The 18,738-nt window shown below is 41.7% G+C and overlaps 2 protein-coding genes across 2 annotated transcripts in view; one reads left to right on the top strand and one right to left on the bottom strand.

The window, feature by feature from the left end:
- The first annotated feature begins 252 nt into the window (after window positions 1-252).
- On the top strand, window positions 253-6,962 carry prss35 (serine protease 35). The gene is made up of 2 exons (XM_040118971.1): window positions 253-413; window positions 4,046-6,962. The coding sequence occupies exon 2, from the start codon at window positions 4,065-4,067 to the stop codon at window positions 5,337-5,339; it is 1,275 nt and encodes a 424-aa protein (XP_039974905.1). The 5' UTR covers window positions 253-413; window positions 4,046-4,064; the 3' UTR covers window positions 5,340-6,962.
- A 3,801-nt stretch (window positions 6,963-10,763) lies between these two features.
- snap91a (synaptosome associated protein 91a) overlaps window positions 10,764-18,738 on the bottom strand; it is a 47,206-nt gene continuing 39,231 nt past the window's right edge. The window contains 11 exon segments of the mRNA XM_040118172.1: window positions 10,764-10,852; window positions 11,067-11,201; window positions 11,355-11,450; window positions 11,738-11,828; window positions 12,084-12,102; window positions 12,200-12,397; window positions 14,349-14,606; window positions 15,941-16,012; window positions 17,083-17,193; window positions 17,575-17,643; window positions 17,934-18,017. Of these exon segments, the coding sequence (XP_039974106.1) occupies window positions 10,772-10,852; window positions 11,067-11,201; window positions 11,355-11,450; window positions 11,738-11,828; window positions 12,084-12,102; window positions 12,200-12,397; window positions 14,349-14,606; window positions 15,941-16,012; window positions 17,083-17,193; window positions 17,575-17,643; window positions 17,934-18,017 (1,214 nt within the window). The 3' untranslated portion in view covers window positions 10,764-10,771.

The following is an 18,738-nucleotide window of genomic DNA, read 5'->3' on the forward strand; positions in this document are numbered from 1 at the left end:
GCCTCGTCTGCTCCCTCTGTCCTCCCGACCGGGCACGCCGCTTAACAGAACCACTGGCTTCCCCCCGATTCCGCCTGTAGTTAGACCGCTCGGTCTGGTCCCACCCATATGTGAATAGCTTTTGTCACAAGTGGAAAGAAGAGGAGGAGGGGGGGGGGAGCAGTCCTTTTTCAGAATTTTTCTTCCCCTTCCCCTCCCTCCCTCCCTCCTCCCTCCCTCCGCAGCATCAAGTGCAGCCCGAGCGGAGCGTCCGGCTGCGACTTTCTCTCAGCCTCTTTGAAGAAGCGATGCGGAGAAGGGAGCCGTCGCCCTGCTGATACCTGCGCGTCTGGGATGCAGTAACGCCCGTTTGTTTCTGGTGGGATCAAACACACATTGCGGATTTGTCAAATCCATCAATCGGATGATAGCAGGTAGGACGCCTTTGTCATTTGGCACAGTTATTACGAACTCTTGATGGAGCCGTGGAGGAAATGTATTCTTTCTTTCTTTCTTTTCAATAGTTTATTTGATATATTTATGTTTTTTTTATTATTATTATTAGTATTGATTTCTTCCAGTTTCGATTGTCGCTTATTTTCTTTGTGGATGCAATTGTTGAATTTTTCCTGCCGATTTAAGTTGACTTTATAGTCTTAGTAGTGCACAATATTGCTTATTTATGCGCATTATTTTTAGGCATTTTGAGTATTATTATTATCGGATAATGTTATTCAGTGAAGGCATATGCACTTATATATTTTAAGTATATTTGCATAGGTTGCTCTACAGTTAAAAGATACATTGTCCCTCTTTTGCCACATACAGATGGTGATGCAGATGTGGAATTACAGATGTTTGTTTTTCACTTATCACTGAATATCTAAAGTAATGTTATAGTTATAGTTGCATTAGGATGCTGATTGTGATATTTGTTATTTCAGGAATGTGAAAATAGATTAGCTAGATTAACTTCGACTTTATCTCAAACTTTTGGGGCACATTTTCATAATGGAAGCCTTTAACAGTGTCTGGCTGCTGAGCCTTTGGCTGTTCAGACACCCCGGAAACTGTGCCTGAGAAGTAAAGTTTGTTTGAGGTTTTGAAAATAGGTCAGAATCAATGAAAACACCCCTTTTAATAAACTTGGTGTTGAACTAGACAATAGACACTGACCCACGCTTACTGAAGGGGAGCTGGACAATTGCGCCATAGCGCCATCCTGTGGTCACTGCGTTTCCTGGGTGCCCTTAGCAGCTTTTTGTGACTCCCTCCACCGAGGGATGGATGGGGCACAGCTTCTTGTTCAGCTGACTGCAGTGGAAAATAGTTTCGTTGAAATGATCGGCTTCAAGGACCAAGAGCCATAATGGCAGCATATCATTTTCCACTCTGTGCTGAATAATTGCAGGCTTTCTTCTGGATTTGTGTTATGTCTGAGTCTGGCGGTGGGAGTGTGAACTTGAATAGGAACTAAGGGTCATTTTTGTATTCTCATTTATTGAGACTGTTTTACAGCTCTTGTGGGCTTGTATTTTATTATTGTCTGTTTCAGACTGGTTAGATGTTGGCCACTGGGTATGTTTTATTGGACACCGTGTGGTAAACTTAAGCCCAAAACGTTGCACTCAGACTAAGCTGGATGACAGGGCACTACCTGACAAATAAACCTGGAATGAAAAGGGAATGCTTTGTAGGCCTGACTAAAAAGTGGAATTTGGGCAGGATCGCCACAGTGGATGATAAAGCACTGATATGGTCCACTGGTATGGCCATACATGCAATGAGGCAATTCTCCTCCTCAGCTGAGTCTCCTGGGAGCTTTGCCAACATCTAATTGAAAGGGAATGTGAGACTTCTGACCCTCTGGCCAATAGAGGCTACCCCCCAACCCAAAGATCTGTCCTCCTGCTGAGCACCCCAGATGTCAGCCTGTCTGCCATGGTCCATTTAAACCCCTCAAACAGCCAGAATGAATGGCTATTTCACTCTTGACTCCTGTTTGAAATAAACAAAATGGATTTTCGCTCCTGCTACATTTCTCTTCAATGTACAGCATCCAGATGATTTACTCTCCTTGTGTTTGGAATCGCCTGTCTGACTTCATCCCCACAGCCCTGCCTACGTATTGAAGTTCTCCTACTCTGTAGTTAAGCGATGGTCTGCTGAATCTATTAAAACGCATCCATATAGTAATTTTCTTTATTTGGTTATCGGGATTATTGGCAACGTCATACTCATACAGTAGAAGCATGAACCAGCTGGCTGTCTGCAGCCTGCACAGTCCCTATGTTTGATGTCATTTGTGTGCACGGACAAGTAGTGGAGTGGAGCTAAGGAAACCAGATACTGTCATTACTGAGAGAGAAGGTTAACCATTGTGGCAAACCTCCAAGCCACTGTCTCAGCCCATTTAGAGGATCTGGGTTCATCCTCTCCTTCTCACTGCCTGCAGCTTCCAGCAAGTCTCAGAGGACATAAATCTCCTATAAACCACACAGCACATGCATCAACTCTAGAGAAATGTTTTAAGGGTTTTAGAATATTTAAAACAGTGTCATTTTCCTTATGAATAAGGACACCAATTAATTTCTGCAAAATTGAGCGTCTGGAGAATTTTTCTCAAAAAACAAAACTGGAGTGTCCTAAGTGTGTTGTGTTGTCACAGACTGCTGGGCTACACTAGTGATAGTAGTTACACTACTAGTAGATACTAGTCTATAGCTCTGGACCCAGTGGATGTCTCTAACATTCTGGGCTACACCTCCTCCTTGTGGACGTAAATGGAAATGTTAATTATTTCTTTATTGGGAGACATCAAGATCTTCTCAATTCAAATCAATCTTCTCAATTCAAAACATGTGGGAAATCAGAGTTTTCCCACATGGTGGACGTGCTTAAAGCTGATTAAACGTTGTTTGCTGGGCATTCTGGTTTTAAGCATCTCTTTTACTAAGTAGAGATGTTACATACTTAAGAAAGTGAATCTTTAAGAGTGGATTCCAGCTGGGGACATGTGTTGCATGTCATGCCCCTCTCTCTCTTCCCTCATTTCCTGTCTACCTCTTCACTACTAACTGTCCAATAAACATGAAAAATGCAAAAAAAAAAAATAAAAATAAGGAAAAAAGGGAAGAAAAAAAGTAAAACAAAGACTTAAGGGCCCCAAAAACAGCATTATAACATTGTGTCATTACAACTGATGTAGCAGTTTCTCACTGAACTGTCTGAATGCTGATGTGTTTGTTTAGCTTAAACAAAGGAGACTGAGTCACCCATCATGCTAGCAGCTCTGTGAACCTTTATTTAGGCACAGCTGTGCTTTGAGGTAAATGCTAACATCAGCAAGCTAACATGCGCACAGTAACAATGCTAACATTTAGCTGGTATAAGGTTTACCATGTCATTCCAGCTACCCTGAAACATGGTATATGGTTTAACATATTCACCATCAAATTTGCTAATTTGCACTAAACACAAAGTACAGGTGAGGATAGGAATGCCTTTAGGAAAGTAAGGGGTTCACAACAGTCAGTAGGATTCAATGCTTGGGACCTATGAATGTCAGTACAAAATTTAGTACCAATCCATTAAGATGTTGAGATATTTCATTGAATAAGTTGACTGCTGGTGGCACTAAATGAAAAGTCTGCGATCACCAAAGTCATTAAGATTCATCCTCTAGGTACCATGAATATCTGTGCCAAATTCTATGGCAATCCATACTGTATCAGTCAAGATATTTCACAAAAAAACCACCAACCTAATGGTCGAACTACAGTAAAAGCTAAGGTCTCACCAAACTTGGTTGGACTCATCTTCCTGGGACCATGAATTTCTAGGCAATCCATTTTAATGCCTGTTATGATACCACCACTTTGGCCCAGTGTGGGCTTACTGACACAGCCATCCCCAGAGCCAACCATGGTGCAAAAGTTGTTTATTTTTAGCATGGCTAGAAAGAAAAAACTGAATCTTGTACTGAACTGAACATATCAGTAATTCATGACTTCTACATATATTGAAATGTTTTCTTAAGTATTCTTCTCTTTTTTTTACGTTTCAGAGCCAGGCCCAACTTAAGAATGGGCCCCATACCCCTGTGTGTCCTGCTCCCAGTGATGGTACTGGCTGTGGCGGTGGCTGTAGCTGCTGAGGAGAACACAGTTGATGATGAGTATACCTGGCCTCAGTGGAAGGTGCCTCTAGTAAGGAAAAGACGTACTGTGCCTCTCAGCAGCCCCAACTTCTCAGCCCATCCACAACTGGAGCTAAGTGGGACCTGTGGGATCGAGTGTCAGCGTCAACTCCCTACACCTTCTCTGGATGACCTTGAGCAGTTTTTGTCCTATGAGACGGTCTATGAGAATGGTACACGCACGTATACTTCAGTTTCTGTGCAAGGTCTCAATGAGGTGACAGCCTGGACCAGAAATGTCTCGTCTAGCTCCCGCCACAAACGGGAGGTGTATGGCACAGACACCCGCTTCACCATCTCTGATAAGCAGTTCTCTACCAAATATCCCTTCTCCTCCTCTGTGAAGATCTCCACAGGATGTTCTGGGGTCCTGGTATCACCTAAACATGTGCTGACAGCTGCCCACTGCATCCATGATGGGAAGGATTATTTAAATGGAGCGCAGAAACTACGTGTTGGTATTCTAAAGGAGAAGTCCAGACGAGGGAAAGGAGGCAAAGGGAGAGGAGGGCAAGGAAAGGGCAAAAGGAGAAAGGGAGACAAAGATAAAGAAGAAGTCCAGGAAAAGGAAGAGAATGATGGGAAAGGGGACCGTAAAGGAAAAGGGAAAGGTAGGAAGAGCCGGAGTCGGCGAAGTGTGGAATCAGAGAAACCTTCATTTAGGTGGACCAGGGTCAAGAAGACCCAGATCCCTAAGGGTTGGTTCAAAGGTGTGTCTGATGGACTGGCTGCAGATTATGACTACGCTGTGCTGGAGCTGAAGAAAGCCCCAAAAGTCAAGCACATGGATCTGGGTGTTATCCCCTCAGTCAAGAAACTTCCTGCTGGGAGGATCCACTTCTCTGGCTTTGATGATGACCGGCCTGGCAACCTGGTCTACCGGTTCTGTTCTGTATCTGAGGAATCCAATGATTTACTTTATCAATACTGCGATGCCAAACCTGGCTCCAGTGGCTCTGGGGTCTACATCCGCCTCAAAGAGCATGGCAAGAAGAAGTGGAAGAGGAAGATTGTTGGGGTATTTTCTGGTCACCAGTGGGTGGATGTAAACGGGAACGGGATGCAACAGGATTACAACGTGGCAGTGAGGATAACCCCCCTCAAATATGCTCAGATCTGCTACTGGGTCAACGGGGACTCAAGTGAGTGCCAGGTATCCTAAGACAACACAGAATTCCCTCTTAACCACCAGTCTGTTTCTATCCCTCAGAAAACCTCTATACATGGGACATCTTACCTATTTTAACCCCCCAACCTCCTATCCCCAACCAGGGGCCCAATGACTGCCTCTCCTAATCCTGCCTTCCTGTTACCTCCTGCACCTCCCAGCAACTCCTCCTCCACTGATTTACACCCATCCACAGACACACACACACACACAAACACACACACACACACACATGCACACATACACACACACACACAGCCATGCAGACTCAGTGTTGACAACCATAGGAGCTTGTCAACTCATCGAGAGAACTATGGCTTTTCAGCTTTTCTAATTTATTTGCTAAAAAAACAACTAAGAAAAAAATATGTATTGTATGTATTTACAGATCAGTCAGATCTGCAGTTCTCTTTCTATTTTGGCTCTTTTTAAAAACATTGACCTTTTTGGATACAGTTTTGGAAAGTGTGTATATTCAAATGTTTGTGAGAGAAATCCTGGTACATTCGGTTTATATCCCAACTAGCCTTTGTATGGAGAGACTTGCATTTTCAAGTGTTCTCCACCACTGTAAAGAAGATTGCGTGCATTGGCTTTGACAAAAGACCCAGGAAAAATAAATGTTAACTTTTGTTTTACAAATGAACTATATAGAGATATTGAGATTACCGTTTTTATAAACAACTTAATGTAATGAGCTGGTGTTTTGCATTGTGTATATCTAGAACTTTGAGTTTGTTTTTTACAGCTACCTTTTTAAATAAGACAGTTTTTCTGTCAAAATAGAGAAAGGGTCCTTATGGATCCTGGACAGATTTTTCTGATTTGTGAGTCTCGCCATCTTTTCTCTGTCCTTGCAACGCAGTGAAATGTGGTTTCATTGTTGTGCACATAATTATATCGGTGCTTATTCAGAAGACGTGGTGCTAATTTATGGAATTGTGAACTTTTTTTGAGGGAGGGGACCTTATCAGAATATATTTGGATGGCCTAGTATTGTAAGTGCGTATTTAATGTGATATACATATTTGGGATTTGTTAAGATGGACTGAACCATTTAACAATTTATACGAGCTGTTTAGAATTCTGTAATTCTAAGGGTTAAATAAGATTACAAAGCAATATTGTTATAAAATAACAAATTTAAATCTGGGATGTGATATTTTCGACTTATCATGGAGCTTATGTTCCAAAAATTCCTACAAGTATCCTTTTGAAAACCAAGTACCTGAAATAAATCTGAAATGAATGATGCAGATTGAATACTACCAACCATTAAACCAAGATTTCTACTTGTGTGTGTGTTTGTGATTATCCTGATTACATTAAATCATTTCTATGACTATATACTGGTTTTTGGGTAAAAATCGTTATGAGACCACTGTCAGGAATGTTTACTGTACTATGTATTACTACTGTAACTGCTGAACTTACTAACTCAATAACATTAGTTATTATGTGTCACCACAAGTCACACCACCTAAAACTACGCCTAATTATTCTGTGAGTGGACCCCAATGAAAAAGTTTGCTTTGGGGCCTCTTTTGACGCCCTCAGTCTCCAGGCCGCTATGCATGTACTGTATATGTACCCTGTTGTCCCAATGTTTCCATTAAAGCTGCACTAATCAATATTCTTATATTAACAATGGATCAAGTGACTTTGGGTAATGTGAAAAGGGTAGTAGTGAGGGAATGAATCCAGAGTATAATTACCTGACACAGCAGTTCTCAACTCTCCTGGATTTTTTCCGTATCTTTCAGCTCATTGTTTTGGTTATCTGGCCTACTCTCACCATTCTCATTGGCATCACTTTCAATAGCAGGCAGTTGTTTTATGTGAAAAAGCTCTGATAAACCCACTTTACACTCTCTGCCCTGGACCAAATGGCAGACAAAATTAGGGACTAGCTGGTGAACACAGTGCAGCATTTAGCAGTGAAAAAAAAGGAATAGAGATGTTAAGGGTGTTAAAGACCAAAACAGAGCTAAAACGACACAGAATTTTGGACTTCCATTCAACAGTTAGACAGAAACATGACTCCAAATGAATGCTATCGTTGCTCTGTGTCTGCTGGATGTGTAAATGGGCAACTGTTAGCTAGCAAGTTAGCTATATCACATTTACTATATGATCATATTTACTTTATGAGGTGTTAATATGTCAGTGTTGTGGCTACAGTCTATTGTTCCCCAAGTGACCAAAAAACTAATTAATGCAGGTTTAATTACAGTCCACACAACACACTATACATGGCAGATTCATTAATTACCCAGAGACCCAAAACCAACCAGTGGTCTTCTGTTAGATTACTTATACTACACAGTCCCTGGTTTTTCTGTGTCTGTGTCAATTAATTTCAACTATGAAACAAATTATAATGTGCTAAAACTATACTTTGACACAGAGCTCCTTTAAAAGATGGAACCACAGGATAAGGTGATAATGCAGGACCTGCAGTAGGCACAAAAACCAATAGGCACATAACAAACCCGGGGCTTTAGGGGCTCCTGAGGGCTTTCAAGTGGATAATCCAGACTTACTCATTAACAAAACATCTATCGCTGGTACTAACATATCAGCAATATAGAAAGAAAAAAATCCTTCACAGGTAGTTCAATCCATCATTGAATTTATTGCATCTCAAGGGGCTTACATGCACTGGGGAGGGCCATTGTAAATAAAATAAATGTACAATTAAACAAAAATACAATTTTAACAATTCAGTCATGAAAAATGTTAATAAGCTTCCATTATTTTCTCTGAATCACACCTGATTCTCACAACCAATGGCTTACACAGTCCACTAAAATGATACACAGAGTAAGCTTTATAACTGTCTGTAGTTTATAACAAAGGATATACAGCTGGCCAAATGCATGTCATCACTAGAACATATTGATTACATTGTAAGGCAGTGGGAACACAAGAAGTTTGTGTAAAGATTCTTGCGGGGAACAAGATCATGGCTAGAAGGTTAAACGATGACCTCCTGTTGGTGTCTTTACACAAAGCTCAGATGTGGCCACATACAGTATTACAGAAGTTACACTGACAATGGGCTAAAGGTCAGCAATGATTAAACAAAGAAAAACAGTATGTTCAGTAGTAGGACTATGGAGCAATGTGCTCATCAAAACATTGAACTTGAACACAAAAGTTTTTGGTAAGAAACAGTGAATGCAAACATAAAACTTTTTTTGTTAAAAAGAGAAACAAAAATCTCAACAGTGTATCTTTAATCTGTTCCTGAATCTGACTTTTGTGGTGGCGTTTGCGGGTCACACTTGAAAGTCCTTCCTATCCAAACATTTAATTTGACCTGTCTGAGCATAGAGTTGGGTACGGCAACGGAATACATTATTAAATACAAAAAAAACCCCACACTGAACTGGTCGTTGTAAGTTAGAATGAAAACACAGGCAAAAGACATACCCACATGAGAGGTGTCAAAATCATAGGTAGACACTTGTACAGACAGTTGTACAGTTACACTGAAGGGAAGTTTGAATTCACCTTTGTGATGAATAACTAAAGCGTTTTTTTCTGGAACTAAGTTGTAAGATTTGTTTTTTAATAGCAATGCCAGCAAATATCAACAGCAGTCTGGGGGATTATTCTAAAGGAAACAGAACATATAAATAAGACAAGAAAAAGACAGAAAATTAGCAACGCGTAAAAAAAGAAACAAACTAAAAGGATCACTTGCTGGTCTGCTATGATTCAGAAAGCCCGCAGATGTTTGTTTCTTAATATACAGTATATTAATCATAGCGGTATTCATATTTGTTTCCAAATACTTTCAAATGGTGACAGGAAATAGAAGGATACTCACACAAATTCTTATAATTTCATTTCAGATTCACATTTATATTTCTCTTCAACAGACATACAGAATAGAGACGTAATCCTCACCAGAGAAATCTATGTACAGCAAAGAAAACCTTTTCTGTAAACAACACATCACGTTTCTCTGAAAATCTACTAGGGCTTCGTTTACTACTCTGTCAGAGTAGGACAAAGAAGAGCTCCTCCCCCTTCATAAGGACTTAGGGACAAAAATACGGAGTGGCGGGTGGAGCTTAGGACACTAAAGCACATCCATCATTCAACTCAACACTAGAAAGAAGTCTAAACACATACGCCTTCACTTTTTTCTCACTTACTTTTGTGGACTTTTTTTTTGTCAGGGTTTTGTGTGGTTTTGTTTAGACAAAAGATTAGTACATCTACATAGAGCACACGCTTGGATTTTTTTTTTTCACTTATATTTATCATATAATCTGCTATGGTTCACTTTCACAGTTTGTGCTACGACATCACACAGGAGAAGGGTGGGGTGTTGATGGGCGGGGTGGAGAAAAGAGACTCTTGTAAGGTTGAGTAGCTGAACATCACTGGCATCCTGAGATGTTGACAGACACCAGGTAAAAGGTGAGAGGGCCCTGCTCCAGAGAAGAAAGCGGCTGGAAGACAGGAAATAGAGAACATTTCAACATATGGGTCATGTGGTTCTCGTGGGTCTTGATTCCAATGGAGCGCAAGGTATCTGCTAAAAGCTGACAGACAGTGATTTCATTTTTGTCTTACACTACAGAATGACAGGTCGGTTACAAAGTGCTGATTAAAAGAACTGGTTCAACCACTTCACGCACTTCACTCCAAATGGCCCCTTAAACAGCAATGATGAGTGGCTCAATACAGAGCTAATTCTCACTTATTCTGAGACTATTCATTTAAATGCATTCATTTCAAGTGTGTAAGAAAGTGCACTTTGTAAAAATCACTCAACTTAATTTTTGTATAATTGAAAAGAAGCCAGTAGGAACAACTTAACCCATTGTCGATGTTATTTAAAAAAGGACATCCAGAAGTAGGAGGCTCATACTTTTTCACTGTTATTTGAAAGAAGAGCTCATACGGTATAAACCTAACAACTATTGAGAGCAGAAAAAACAGAAAAAGTTAGAAACATGGGTTGCCAGCTCCATCCGCAGGTACTGTACTTGGTAGCAGCGAGGCTATGAAGGAGTGACAGACATTTGCAAAGGTTAAAAAAAGACACTCCAATGTCCCTCATGGGGGCATCGTCATATTAAAAAAAAACGCAAAGTAAACGAGTCAATATAAACATATGGACTCATTTTATTTATTTTACACTGAGGTCATTTCTCAAGTCTCCAAACCAATCCTTAGGATTTGGAAACAAGCCTCTGTAATTTAAACACTGAAGTGGCATAAAATTTGAAATAGTCTGATTCCAAAGCATCTCTTGATCCTTCTGTGCAAATATATCATAAGCCATGCAGCAGCTAGCGATGTACCAACCAACAAAAAGTGAATGCATCAAAGTCTTCCACAGGTTGTTTTTGTAAATACCCTGCTGTATATACTATATGTACTGTTCCTAGCTCCCACCTCGGGCGTTATAAGAAGTCCTTGAGATCGAGTTCTGCCAGAGGGTCCTTGGGCTTCTTGGGACTCTGGCTTGCAGGCCCTGGAGAGAGCTGCGCAACAAGGAAAAGCTGAACTTCACGATCAACTGTCCAGAAATGAAGTGGCAGGCAAACGTATCTACACAAATTGTTGTTGCTGCATCTTTTTACGACAACATGAATCTTTTCCGACATGAATTATATACTGATGTATAACTGGTTTAGTATATGTGTCAACAAATGGCCTCATTGGTAACTGAAGGTGTCCGTGTGTGTGGTCGGTTACCGGTGCTCCTGGTGCAGCGGCTCCAGGAGCAGCTCCAGCCACCCCTGTGAAGGGAGGTCTCAGCATGGGCTGTCCCATCAGGGGCTGCCCCATCATTGGTTGCATCATGGGTGCTCCAGGCCCTCCTGCTGGAGCCTGGTAAAACAGGGAGAACACAGTAGATTGGGATTTCTAAAGGCTAAACAGGTTAATTATCATCACCCCTCGAGATTATCTAGATGTTATGTATTTGAAATGCAGTATGTTCTTGTACGTGAGAGATTTCACTGTGAACTAAATAAAGCTCACCATGCCGAAGCCAGGCTGTGCGCTCATTGGTGGCACCATGGCTCCACCAGGTGGAGCTGCTCCCGGTGCCCCAGGAGCTCCAGGGGTGGCGCCAGCCTAAAGGGACAGACAGTGGTCACATCAGCACATCTTGCACGTTCTTAAAACCGTAATCACAAATCACACAGCTTGTGGGAGTTCTGAAAATGTTTGCACCATGGTTGCATTAATGAACAACAACAAATTTCGTTTGTGAACTGCTTGTCTTGGTTGTTTTTGATGTCTGCAGAGATGAATCTTATAGGCCCGAGGCAGAAGGCACAGATCTTAACTCAGCTTGCAGAAATTAAACTGCTTTTGGATGAAGCGTGATCTCGTGGTGGGGGAGTCCATGCTGTTCTTACCATGGGGGCTCCTGGTGTAGCCCAGCTTGTGGGAGCTACCTGTGGCATCCAGTTGGCGCCTCCTGTCAGCTTCTTCTCACTCTGTGGGTCTCTAAAAGAAATCAAACACAGGATGTACCTCAGACTCCAACAGAGTTCAAATTCCAGGACTTTTATTGACATTTCTCCAAATAAGACTTAAACTTTGCTCCCTAGAAATCCAAATGAAATCCAAATGAAATCCAAGTGGATTTGGATTTTTCACAAATCCATAAACATTTCAGCTCTATAGGAACCATACATCCATTTTTATGCCTACACTAGCATCAAGCAATTATACAATTCATATATTTCAACACACACTCACTTTTTCTTTACTCCAAGGTCTGAGCAGAAGAAAGAAAGAAGAACAAGTTAACTTTCTATTAAGTATTTATTATCAACAGAAATGACTAAGCTCAGGCATGAAAAGCAGCTGTCTACCTCCAACCAGGTTGGCCAGTGACAAGTCCAGATCTCCTCCAATGGTTTTGGTGGAAGGTGGGGTGGCGGGGGGAGCGGCTGCAATGCCTCCCACTGCAACGGGAGTTCCCATGCTTCCAGCTGTGCTTCCAGCAGTGCTGCCCCCAGTGCTCTGGGGCGTTACGGCGGGCATCAGCAAGTCGCCTAATCCACCAAACACTTGGGGACAGGGTGGGAATGTCGGGACAACAGACAAACAGCACAGATTACAAACCTGCAAATCCCTAATCTAGGTATAACACAGGCAGAGGGCAGATGTGACACCAGACGGCACAGTGAGGAGGACAGTCCAGCTGTGACGGCATCGGTAGTCATCTTCGCATCACATGCACAATGTAGGACTGAAAATATTTGAGCATTCAAAGGGATACAACTACAGCAACTGCACTCACTTGGCCAGTTGCTCAGGCATTTTACATAGCCACATCTCAGGAACTTAAACACTGACTGATTTTTGAATACAGCACTGGTTTGGAACCAAGTGTCATCAAGGCCAAAGACTTTATAGGTTTTCATTCCAACTAACTGCAGAAATACCCCTTGGGGCAGAGGTAGTTGTGAATCACTGAGGGATAGTGTAAATATGTACACATGATGAATTTTGGCTGTTTAAGAGGCCCCGTGGAAGCTTCCACCACTGAATTTTTTTTGTAAAAAGTGTAACTATAACCAGAGTAGCAGGTTTGATCAAAACCTCTTAACTCGAAAACAAAGTGCCCAAGAATCCCGCCCATGGTCCATCACTTGAACTCACTTTATCAGGAAAACATTTCAGCTTTACATGGTGTAATATGGAAGGGATTTGTAAAAAATGTTCTTATGAAATGTCCACAGGGGGCCGGAACATACAGTATAATGTGAAGTGATATTTCATAATTTGGACATATTTATTATGTATGTTTATAATTGTAAGAGCTCAGTATGGTGTTTGTTTCTGTATTTGAGGAGCTCATTGACCTTAATTTGTATGCGCACTGGAAGGGGCTCCTGGCGTCCTCTGATTAGTGGATTTTTCCCAGGTGAAAGCCTACAGCCTTTATATGTATGGTGCTGTTTGTCTGTACGAATTTTGCCTGATCAAGTTCTGTGGATCAAATCTTTGTCTTAATAAAGTGGGTTGAAGTGATGGACGGTTGGCAGGATTCTTTAGTTTTCTTGATTCTGACCTCTGCAGTAGCCAAAGCGTAGGAGCTTTCACAACAATGTGATAGTGTTTAAAGGGTCACTTGAAAAGTGTATCCTTGAAAGGTGTTGCTGTAGCCCTTCAGGATTGGAATGACGACTGCAGACAGACACGGGGCCTTGATGGCACGTGGTTACTGTATGAGCCACTGCTCTAAAAGACCGAGGAAAATAAAGATGCATTGTACAAACATAAACAACAGTAAGTTGTGTCTCATGCAGGAGTCAAAGAAGGGTCACTTTGCAACATGCAAAATAGGAACATCCTTAAAAGACGCAGATGGGGAGACTTGTCCGAACTGCACATGCTGCAATGAATTGCAGGGCTGAACTCACCAATTACAGATTAGAAGAAGCAAGCAATGACCCAGCAAAGTGTACGGGGTGTGAACAGGGGTGAAAAAGCAGATGGAAATTGAGCAGTACAGTAAAGGTTTGAAGCAGAAAGAAAGAATGAAGAAAATACAGAAAGAGAGAAAAAAGGAAGATTGTGGAGAGGGGGTGGGAATGAGCAGGAAGTGTCGAAAGCCCAGCATTTGTGAAAGTGCAAGAAGGACAAGAGAAGAGAGCAAGAGAAAGAAAAAGAAAAATCATTGCGAGAGAGGGAGCAGTGCTGCAGAGTTAAGCAGTCAGCAGCAACAACAGTTTTACGTCAGGACAGTAACAGCAGCACAACTCAGTGTGTCATTCATGCAGTAGCCAAGCTCTCAGCAGGAAGAGATAGCTAGGTCCATTGTTAAAATAGAACAGTTTGAAGCCGACCAGATTAATGCACATCAAGCAGAAGACCTGTGCAAATATGATCAGAAGACTTTTTGAAATTTTCTAATATTTCACACTTCACATGGCATGACAATGAAACAGATTACTAAAATGAAGCAAAAAAAAAAGGGAAAAGAAGTCTTCTCTCAAATTACGATCCACTCACTTGAAGCATCAAAGCCACCAGAGGGCGCCGGTGTGGTGATTGCAGGTTCTAGTGGTGGTGCTGCTGCTGGAGCTGGAGCTGGCACTATCGGTACTGCCGCAACTGCAGCAGGTACGGGCGGCGTTGGAGAAGGCAGGGAGCCCAGAGCGTCAAAGCTCGACTCCAAGAGGTCATCCTGCACCAGAGCTGAGGCTGGAGCCGGAGCCAAGGGTGCCAGAGCTGGGGCGGCAGTGGGGGCCAGGGTGGGGGACATCAGGCCTGAAGGACATAACAGACAGGAAACATTAGGTAAGACAGATGCATCCAGTACTGTTTCATATCAGAATATCCCTAATTCCATGACAAACACACACTGAATGTGATTACTGATGCAACAGATGGCACATGAGACATCTTAAAAGCAAAATGAAATTTTCCATCTGGGGAAAGGTTGATCACTGCAGCAGCAAATAGTAGCAGCACAGAGCACCGAGAAAAAGGAGATAATACAGCGAATTATTCAACTAGTGACAGCACTAGATCTTATTAAAAAAAAAAAATATGCAAAATCTATTCACTGATTTACAGTAACAGTAAACCAGAGCAAGACAGGACAATAGATGAAATATCTGCATGATGTGCAAAATGTTCAATGGAGTTTTAGGTATCAGATATATTAAATAATGAAACCAATGTGATCACAAATGAGAAGAATATTACAATATAAGGAGCATATATCTATATCAGTGGTGGGTGGGAACTACCTACATTTACTCCACTACTATACATCCTGTTAGTACAATTTTGAAGTACCTGTACTATACTTGAGTATGTATACGCATTTTATGCTACTTTACACTTCCACTTCATTACTTTCTGGTGGATATTATTGTACTTTTTACTCCTCTATAGTTATTGGACAGCTATAGTTACTAGTTACTTTTCAGTTAAATATTTTACAATAAAAAACATATGATAAGCGTATAAAATACATTACATCGTTAAATATTTGCGACCTTCTACAAGAAAGCAGTGTCTAGTTGCCCCTTGTCACATTTCAGATATCTTTGAGCAAAGTCCCCTATGAACTACTCAGAAGGTTTCATTTAAATAATCACATGAGGCTCCAAGAGGTCAAATTATCCAATATTTCATAAAAAAAAGTATAAAAAAAATGTTTAGAAAAGTCTGACATATGAATGAACATTTCTGTAGCAGAACGTTTTTTTCTTAGAAATTAAACATCTCATGAGCCCTCAGATATATCATGTGACCCCCTATAGAGTATTTAAAACTAATGCCACCTCAATACGATTTGGTTATGACTGGTTATCACATCACCAGGCCGTGGACACACATTTCACAGTCATTTCCAAATCAGTCTGAAGCCACTTTGGAACTGCTGCGTAATTAATTCAACCAGTCCTGCCAAGTCTGTGTCATTAATTTGACGAATGCATCTCCACCATTACTGACTGCCCAATTTCTTAAAAAGGCATAAAACATTTCCAGCTCTCTGCCAACATAAAAACTTTTTGCAAAAACTGCAAAAAAACATTTTATCGAAATTTGCTGTAGAGGAGTCACAGTCAGAGGAGTCAGAGGTGTCTCACCTCCCAGCAGGTCGTCTGTAGGCCCTCCAGGAGCAGAGCTCTGCGTTTCCTCCACCGGACCGCTGAAGGAGTCTGTAGCGCCGTCCAATTATCCACAATGCGGCATGGAGGGCAGAAAGGGGTGAGAGGTCAGCCCTGAACCACACACTCAGACATGGTGGGGGGTGGGAGACAGTGAGACAGATCACACTGACTACCTCGATGAACGTACACGCCCAGAATATCTTCATACAGCAAAAACTAAAACTGAAAAAAAAAAAAAAAGTAAAAAGATGTCAGATGAAATGAAGGAACTCTGAAATGTGGACAAGGAACAAATTCCGGACATAATGGGACTGGAAGCTGCTTTGGATTGACCTTTTACCTCAATATAACTTCCACAGCCCCCCCCCCCCCAAAACATGGTATAATGACTGCAAAAAATCTGTCTTGTATACTTCTACATGTTGCTTTAATTATTTTGGATTAAGATTTGGTAAAAAAATGTATGTAGCAGTTTTACCTGCTACAGGTATGTTTACCATGCTCAAAATCCTATTTGTGCAAGTTAGCATGCTAACACTTGCTATTAGCACTAAACACAGAGTATCAGCTGCAGCTGATGGGAATGTCATTGGTTTTGCAGGACCTGGAATGTATATGCAAATTTCAAAGGAATCCATCCAGTAACTGTTGAGATACAGTATATGCACACACTGCTAGCGGGGCAAAAAATGTGAATCCACAAGAGACGAATCACTCCCCTGGTTTTAGTACAGTAGGTCAGCTAAATGTCGAACATTACATAAACTGAACTGGAATGAAAACAGAATAGAGAAACACACAAACACAGAGGGTGATAATAATTTTGGGAATGTAACTTGAGTCTACTGCCAACTATTGTCTGCTCTGTAATTATGATCTGTCTACAGTCTCTAAAAATGGCTGAAATTAGTTTTGCACCTACACCTACAGTCTATCATTACATCAAAACAATATCAACCTCATTAGTACATACTTACTCTAACAACTCTGCAATGATAAAAATACCCAGAGGGAAGAGAAAAGTTAAATTATAAAAGGCACAAACATACACACTGTATACAGTGTATGTTGTTTCAAAGAAGTGCGTATGTGTATTTGTGCATTGTAAGGTACAGTACCCAGCAGGTCAATGACTGGCACCGGCTCTGCTTTGGGTGGAGACGAGGCTGGAGCTGCCGCAGGAGCAGTGGCAGGAGGAGCAGCGGCAGGAGCTGGAGATGTAAATGAGTCTAAACAGAGAGACGGGCAGAGAGAGGAGCAGGAAGGGTTTAATTTACTCCCCAATCTGATTGACTGCATTTGTCGGTGACAGCTTTATTTCCAAGTAGAGAATGCTCTGGTCATGCACTGGCATTATGCCTGGTGTAAAAGGCTATAGCAAGCATGCGGAGAAGAAGCAAGAGAGGGAAGCAAGCATCCCAGCATCTTAAATGTGTATCCACATCCTTGAAGTGTGCACGATTTGGAATTGTTAAGACTGGTGTGCTGCATACTGCAGGCACCAGCACCATGCAAAAACTTCATAAGTTGAGACGGGCATCTGGCTGCCGTCTTCGTGAAAAAAAGGAAGGGAAACAGTGGTGCAGTAAACGTAAAGCAGCTTAACTCACCCGTTACAATGTCTCCAGCAGGAGTCGGCTCGGGCAAAGGAGAGGGCCCGCGTGAAACAGCAGGGAGGTCTATTTTACCAATGCAAGCGAGAGGCGGAATATGAGAAAGAAGAAAACCGTGGAGGTCGGGGAGCAAAGAAAAGCATTAGCGTGGCAGCTAGAAAGACAGCATAGATAGAAAGCAGCCACAACGACAATCCAAGACTGAACGAGTGGGGACATGCACAGTTCTCATACCACTATGGGGGACAAACCAAGACGTGTGGGAAAAAAAAAACAGTTGACAGAGGAGTGCATGTATGGAAACCAGAGGAGATGAAAGAGGTTCCACACAGAGAAATGGATATCAGCTCCTGTACCTGCACCAAAAAGGTCTACGCTAGGAGTGGTAGCAGCTTTGGATTCTGTGGTGGGGCTTTGCTCAGGCATAGAATCAAACATATCTAAGAACAAGGACACATAATCATATGTACATTCAGAGTTTAAGTCCAGTGCATACAGAATGATGAGTTCAGAAGAGCGATGGGGGAAAGCAGAGAGAGCATACATTTTAATTATTAATCCGGTAAATTGCTGTGTATCTGTTCAGTGCAATGAAAAAGAAACAGTGCAAAAGTTAAAAGGGAATATTGCCAAATTTCAGCATTAAAAGTCAATTTTGACTGTGTTACCAGAAATCACTGTAGTTTGTCCAGTTCCCAAATCAGTTATGTGATATCACTAAGACATCAGAGATTAAAGCATGTGTCCTGTGCTTTCTACAGCTAGATGAAAAGTCAGGGGATCCCCAAAGTCAGTAGGATACATGAATATCTGTAAAAAAATAAAAAAATAAAAAAATTTGTCAATCAATCTAATAGATGTAACAGTATGTCACAAAGTGAAAGCTTTCACCTGTTGGTGGCGCCACGGGAAAAATCAGTGGATCAATACTGATTCATCCTCCGGGGACGCAAATGTCTGTATACATGTCATGGCAATCCATTCAGTAGTTGTTGATATAGTTCAGCCTGAACCAAAGCGATGGGCCAACTGTGGCAAGTAGCGAGTTATGCATACATCTTTTCGAGGTCACAGGAATCGCTCATGTCCTTCCAAACTTCCATCTATTATCTATGCACGTTTACTCTGTGCAGGGTCACATGGGGGCTGGATCCCATCCCA

This window comes from Xiphias gladius, chromosome 22 (genome assembly GCF_016859285.1).
Source record: "Xiphias gladius isolate SHS-SW01 ecotype Sanya breed wild chromosome 22, ASM1685928v1, whole genome shotgun sequence".
Lineage (NCBI taxonomy): Eukaryota > Metazoa > Chordata > Actinopteri > Istiophoriformes > Xiphiidae > Xiphias > Xiphias gladius.

Excerpts from the sequence above, each read along its gene's own strand:
- prss35 (XM_040118971.1), top strand. The coding sequence starts at position 4,065 with ATGGGCCCCATACCCCTGTGTGTCCTGCTCCCAGTGATGGTACTGGCT.